Here is a 7,553-nt window from a genome sequence, read left to right as displayed (position 1 = left end):
CAAAATACTAGGACTTATAATTGTAGTGCATGAATAGGATAGAGAAGGATGGATTGAAGTTATTCTAAAAAAAATACTAGTATTTATTGAATTATTAGATTATTATCTATTTCAAGAAGAAAAGTGGTATGTAAGAGTAATACAAAGGAGATAAATTTAATAAAAAGGCCTGTCTAAAGTTTTATATTTGATTTAATCACAAGAATAAGCTGAGATTACAGTTACATCATCTTATCCATATAGCCTCTAGGGTCAGGTCCGTCCCAAGGGACGCGGGAACCATCATGCCATACAAACAAGCCTCCGTCTTCAGGATTCAAAGCAATTTGCAAAGGAACTACTGCAGCATCATCAGGGCTTATAGAACCGACTCCCTTTGTCATGTCTGACATCACATAGCCGGGATGTACGCAATTAACGCGAATACCTGCAAGTTTAAAATATATGATTAACTAGCTGTGCCGCGCGGTTACACCCGCAAAATAAAGTATTTCTGTTTTATTCTAATGACCTATTAATATCACTGTAAAGTTTCATCAAAATCCGTCCAGTAGTAGGTAAGAGTAACAAACATTTATTAAATACATTAATATGTGTGCGTCAGGATTGCTCCGCCAAGTTATCAAATCAGAAAATGGTTTCAGCCAAAAATTTGTCAATATTTGTCAAAATCGAAAGAAACAAACCCCGTATTTGTCAAAGCAGAAATAAAGAAGTTATAAGCGTTTTAAGTTGGCCGCGCAATCCTGACGTCAAGGACTGCGCGGCCACGGAGATCTCAGCAACTACTTGGGATAGAGAAATAATTCCTTTTGTCAACTCAAGTCTGTATTTGTCAAGATTTGTCGAAAAATGAATCAAAGCTCTATATCAATATTATAATTAAATATTCGCCTTGAAAGTCATGGCCGCGCAGTCCTTGATTTGCTATTTTGTTTTTAGTATTTTTTTTTATTAAAATTGAAGACTTCATATAGTATAGGAGTTAAAAGGAGAAAGGTCTTAATTTGTCGAAACTGACAAAAGCTTTAAAATACGACTAAAGTGTAATTAAACAGACGAAATCAATTTAAAACACAAAACTCGTGGCCGCGCAGTCCTGACGTTACTTTAAACCATGATATCTCAATAACTATAGTAGCTAGGATTTTGCTGTAGACGTCCATATAATCCTTATATTAACCCCATTAAAATGACATATCCTTTTACCCTCAATACTGTTTGGGACGCGAGTAATCTTAAGAATTATGTTACCCCATACAATGTTCTAGTAGAGTGACCATAATGTCGATTTGTTTTTAATCTTTGTCAAACTGGCTATGACAGCACAGTTCAAGGGCATTCTGTTCTGTTAGTCAAAAACTTAAATAAAATACTAAATAAGACGAAATAAAAAACTTGTTTAATATTTGAATATTTTTATTCATTGCACAAATATAAAGATTTCAAAAATCAACAAAATCATTATTCTTCAACTTTAAATGTTTTAATATTTTTTACAGATAAATCAGTAAAATTACTATTTTAACATTATTCTAAGTTGGTCTCTTCGGCCGCACTACAGGAGCATCGACGCGAGTTTGCCTATTGCGCTCTCTTTCTAATATTGCTTTTCATTTGCACAAAAATTGCTTTAAATTGTTTAAATAATTTCGCCGACATTGTAGACAAAAAGGAGAAAAACATTAAAAGAAAACGAGGTAAGACTAGGAAGCGAAAAATGTTACCATTTGAAAACAAATGCTGCAAAAAAGAAAAACCTAGTGTAACCAAAACGTTTTTAAATGATTCGGTATTCTCAGTAATTCCTACGTATGTTGAAAACTGGAGAGGCGAAGGTGTTCCTAAAGATGATTCTGCAAATAAATCTGTAAATATAATGTTTTTAAAAAATAGTAATTTTACTGTACAAGATATATCTGAAAAAAATATTAAATTAACAAACACTTGTGCATTTGATTCCGTATTTTTTTATTGGCCCACGGATTTAAAGAGTATTCATGCATACGCGATTTATTTGACAATAATTGCAGAAATAGGGATATAACAGCGTTTTTACAAATCCTCTGTAACTCTGATAATAACAGTTAAGAAGCAAACAAATTATTAAGAATAAGAATTGCTTCGATACATTTCAAAAACAATCATTATGATTGTGAATGTAACGCTGCATTTATTTATGAGCACGTCTTAAATGATATTATTTTTAGTGCTTCTTCTGTAAGTAACTGTTCAAATAGTGCGTGCATAAATTCTACCCCATCAAGAAGAAAACATGTGTTTATACAGTTAAATTTAGATATAATTAATATTTTCACCATCAGTAACTTGGAAGATTCTATTATTATTCATGATTGGGAAAACAAGCAATGCAGAAAATGCAATGAAGTAGTTCTATTTCATTATACCTTGTCAAAAATTGAACTACATTCGATTTAAATGGCACGCAAATGGTGTTTTTACATGAGGTACCTAAAAGTATAATAATTAAACAAAACATTTATAAATTATTAGGTGCCGTAGAATATGTTCCTCCAATACTTGGAACAATAGGGCATTATAAGTGTCATATTATAAGAAATAGCGGAATGCTTTGTTACGACGATAACAAGAGTAAATTAGAAGAGAGTACAAACGATTCTGTATATATCCATTTTTTAACTTATGTTTTAGTAGAGGTGTAAGAGCCGATGAAAAACATTTAAAGTTGAAGAATAATGATTTTGTTGATTTTTGAAATCTTTATATTTGTGCAATGAATAAAAATATTCAAATATTAAACAAGTTTTTTATTTCGTCTTATTTAGTATTTTATTTAAGTTTTTGACTAACAGAACAGAATGCCCTTGAACTGTGCTGTCATAGCCAGTTTGACAAAGATTAAAAACAAATCGACATTATGGTCACTCTACTAGAACATTGTATGGGGTAACATAATTCTTGAGATTACTCGCGTCCCAAACAGTGTTGAGGGTAAAAGGATATGTCATTTTAATGGGGTTAATATAAGGATTATATGGACGTCTACAGCAAAATCTTAGCTACTATAGTTATTGAGATATCATGGTTTAAAGTAACGTCAGGACTGCGCGGCCACGAGTTTTGTGTTTTAAATTGATTTCGTCTGTTTAATTACACTTTAGTCGTATTTTAAAGCTTTTGTCAGTTTCGACAAATTAAGACCTTTCTCCTTTTAACTCCTATACTATATGAAGTCTTCAATTTTAATAAAAAAAATACTAAAAACAAAATAGCAAATCAAGGACTGCGCGGCCATGACTTTCAAGGCGAATATTTAATTATAATACTGATATAGAGCTTTGATTCATTTTTCGACAAATCTTGACAAATACAGACTTGAGTTGACAAAAGGAATTATTTCTCTATCCCAAGTAGTTGCTGAGATCTCCGTGGCCGCGCAGTCCTTGACGTCAGGATTGCGCGGCCAACTTAAAACGCTTATAACTTCTTTATTTCTGCTTTGACAAATACGGGGTTTGTTTCTTTCGATTTTGACAAATATTGACAAATTTTTGGCTGAAACCATTTTCTGATTTGATAACTTGGCGGAGCAATCCTGACGCACACATTAATATACTATAAAACTTACTCATTTATGACGTCACAAAATGGCGATGAATTGATACTATTCTTAGTTGGATCGCACAGTAAAAGTTTACTAAATTGTGATGTACTAATAAGAGAAGAAAAGTTTATGCAGACGCGACGAAATGAAACTTGTCCAAGTTAAAAAAATGAAGTCACACGTAAAATTATTATTATTACAAGAAAAGATATTTACTGACTTAACTACAGCATACCTTTGTGATCGGGGTCTGAATTATTATAACTTACAATTAAGTTAATGTTTTTAACGCATTGAGCCCCGAGCGGCCCGATCGGTCCACAAGTCACGACACAATACCTAGATTTTCTATTGTGTCTGTGATTCCGAGGCCTGAGTTATTAATAAAAATAGTAGGTATCTACCTCTGTTCTTCAGTCTTCTATTTAACATGAAGGTGTATGCATTGACGCCAACTTTAGATACGACGTATCATACGTCACGTATGGTGAAGATCCCCATTGTTCCACCTCTTTATTTTGTTTCACAGCATCTAAATATTCTTGCATTAACGTTTTTAATTCCTCTAAACTCAAATCAGTCGCGCTTAATCTTTTTCGTATATCTTCGGAAGGTATTCTCGATAAATGACCAGAAGAACTGGATATGTTTAAGATACAACCGTTATCATTTAAAAATGGCAATATAGCTTCAGTAAAATTCACCAAAGAAGAGAAGTTAACTTTGATTGTTTGTTCTGCTTGAAAGACTTTGGGTTCTGGCGCATCTTTAAGGAACAGTATTCCTGCATTGTTTATTAATATGTCTTTTTTTTCCTGTTTACTTTTAATATTAGTAATATATTTTTGAATGCTATCTTCTTCTGTTACATCCAGTTGACAATATTCAGGTTTAAGCCCGATTTTATTTAATTCATTTCGCGCTTGAATGCCTCTTTTTTCATCTCTTGAAGTTAAATAAACTGTTCCATTTAGTTTCTCGCAGAGCCCTTTTACTAAAGCAAAGCCCAACCCTTTATTCGCCCCAGTCACAACAGCAATTTTCTTTTCCATAATATTTAACTGAAAATAAAAATTTTGAATTTGATTTTTAATTTTTTATAGCATTCGAATGCTTTATAAATATAAATTTAAAAAGAATAGAAAAAATTCGATCACGAGGCGGGATTCGAACCCGCGTCTTCCGCCAAACCGCGACCGGGGCAACGTCTGACCACTCAGCTCTCGACCGACGCGGGTTCGAACTCGCCTTGTTTACTTATTCTATTTTTTTTTTCTATTCTATAAAAATTAAAAATTTGATTAACGTCGCTGTTCAAATTACTATTACTACATACTTTCAAATTGTAAAGGTAGTTACCTGTGTGATAAAAAGGTGTGCTGAAAGTCAACAGGTAAGTAAGTACTTTTTTACGTTTGCTTAATTTTGTATGGGTAACGAACAAGAAAATAATTAATTAAGCAACTCAGTACTTCTTATCTTGAATCAAAATATGAGGTTCAAATTATTCGCAAGTTACTACGTAATTAAAAACAAAAACTTAACGAATTTAAATATGGGAGATTTCCCGGGTTTATTTTATAGAGCTCTAGTAGATTAATCAGTTTAAGTACTTCTTTGAATTTAATATTTTTGGCAATGACTTGTTACTTTAAAAACATCTTAATGCCTCCTCCACACTACTCGCGAAGTTGAACGAGGTTAGACGAATAGAATAATGTAGAGAGGCACTTCGGCTTACTTCGTCCAACTTTACCTCGCCTCGGCCGACTTCCGTTTGTTGTCGGTTTTTGCGCCCGAGTCAAAGGGCACGAAGTTACCTGAAGTTCGTTCTGAATATGAACGTACCTATGCGTTCCTCGCGAAGTTGAACGAGTGTGTAGTGTAGCACGGCGGACTTCAGTCAACTTCGGCCGAGTACTTCGCCGAGGAACTTCGCGAGTAGTGTGGAGTAGGCATAAGGTTCATAGGGTGAACGACATATACCTACGAGATAATAAATGGGTCAATCAATTTTTAAAGGTCCCGATCATAATTTCCTCGTATTTTTTTTTTACTTAATTTTCAGTATTTTACTATTTCATTTAGAAGATAATTCTTCGTAGATTAAGATTATATAAGCAGCAGTGATGTTGATTAAATACATTTGTGGATTTAACTTCACGAACCGATCTATTCACGGGAAATAATGTCCTTTGGACAACTTACACAATAGTACTTTTTTAAATGTTAAATTCCCTTAAGAATTAAAACAAATTCTTCTAATATTAAATAATAAATAATATTTTGATATTTGTTCTATTTACACCCAAAATACGAAATATTTTTATTAAAATTGAAACGAATGATGTCTTTTGAACAACCAAATAATGTTTCATATATAAAAAAGTTTCAGTAAAGCGGAAATAGTGATATTTTTTACAAAAAAACTATTAAGGCGAGGTTGTTACGTATCGTATTATTGATTTTACTTAATTAAAATGAACTGATTCTCGATAAAACTGAATGAATGAAGTATAATGTGATTTTCATATGGGGACATCTTAGTTGTAGTAGTAGCGTCTTGATTTTTGAAATGTTAAAATTACAATTAAACTAGACATAAAATCGCGTAATAAAAATGTGTTCCCGAAACAGCCGAGTAATAAACAAAACATGAACTATTTAACTGTTAAAGTATAAGTTTTATATAATTATTGTCCTAGGGACAACCAAATTGTCCATGGTACAACCACTTTGGTTGACCAAGTGACTGGTTGTCCGCGGGACATTTTTTAAATTTTGAGCCGCCAAGCAAATACTATTGTTATTTTATATATTAATCTCAGCTCACACTAAAATATAGACGAAAGCGCATCTCGTGTAGTATAATTGATAACAATGCATCAAGTACTTACGTTTTAATCACAGTTGTCTGACGGACTGACAAAAAAGCCACCCCACACTCACCAACAACGCTCGGACGACTGTTGCCGTGATTTTATACAAATCAAAGTGGCGTTTGAGCCCGACAGTTAATTATTGTGTTTAGCTTGTTGTTTAGGAATCTACCGCGCCATATGTGTTTTGGTTTCATAACTAAATTACGGTTGTCTGTGAGACTTGTGTCATGTAGGTGATTTATGGGGACAAAAGTAAAATGCCTGAAAATCGTATTATATCCAATAAAAAAAAAATGGTTTGTATGTTTGGATGTCAATAATTATGTACTGAAACAAGGAGTGTATTTGGTATTTATGGTCGTGATAGTATGTGTTCGTGATGCGAAGTTTGTTAATGCATTGTGGCATGGGGACAAATGTGATAGTACTGGAAAATTGCATTTAGTCCCTCGACAACCATGAAACAACGCACAAATTAATAAAACAAGTAAAATATTGTTCGCAATAATGCTAGAAAATATTAAAAGGAATATAATTAAAACGAATTTAACTCTTTATGATTTCATGTTTATTAATTATCCTTCAGGGACATGATCCGTACACGTCGGACCAATAAAAGTTGATCGACCCAAATACAAAGAACGCACGTGCCTACTTTATCTAACATTGTTGAATATACAGAGAACCAAGATAAAGATTAATTTTGATACCTACTATATACCTAATTGTTTTTTTTTTTCATTTAAACCTATCTATACACATAGGGTTATCGGTATATTTATCATTAACAATGGCATGATTCTTTGGAATATAATACAAGATAATACCTATACAATATAATAATATCTTCCTAATGGAACGTTCTACTTATAGATGACAACTTTCCATAATAAATATTAGTGATTGAATATTTGCATTTTTATAGCCCTAATATCAGTTTATGACATACTGACTAATAGTTTTAAAATAAATAATTAACAAAATAGCTAAATATTAAAACGACACGAAATTACTTACATACTTTTTCAGCAGAGAGTAGCGTGTAAACAATTTGCTCAGAAGAAACTTGGAAGAAACACACACCA

At 32.5% G+C, this 7,553-nt stretch overlaps 1 protein-coding gene across 1 annotated transcript; it reads right to left on the bottom strand.

The window, feature by feature from the left end:
• Positions 1-174: 174 nt before the first annotated feature.
• On the bottom strand, positions 175-7,521 carry LOC123703565 (carbonyl reductase [NADPH] 3-like). The gene is given in 4 exon segments (XM_045651637.1): positions 175-427; positions 3,991-4,069; positions 4,072-4,647; positions 7,490-7,521. Coding segments are annotated over 3 exon segments (852 nt in total). The 5' UTR covers positions 4,639-4,647; positions 7,490-7,521; the 3' UTR covers positions 175-221.
• Between the last annotated feature and the right edge of the window lie 32 nt (positions 7,522-7,553).

This window comes from Colias croceus, chromosome 26, assembly GCF_905220415.1.
Source record: "Colias croceus chromosome 26, ilColCroc2.1".
Lineage (NCBI taxonomy): Eukaryota > Metazoa > Arthropoda > Insecta > Lepidoptera > Pieridae > Colias > Colias croceus.
This window is presented reverse-complemented; position numbering and strand designations above follow the sequence as displayed.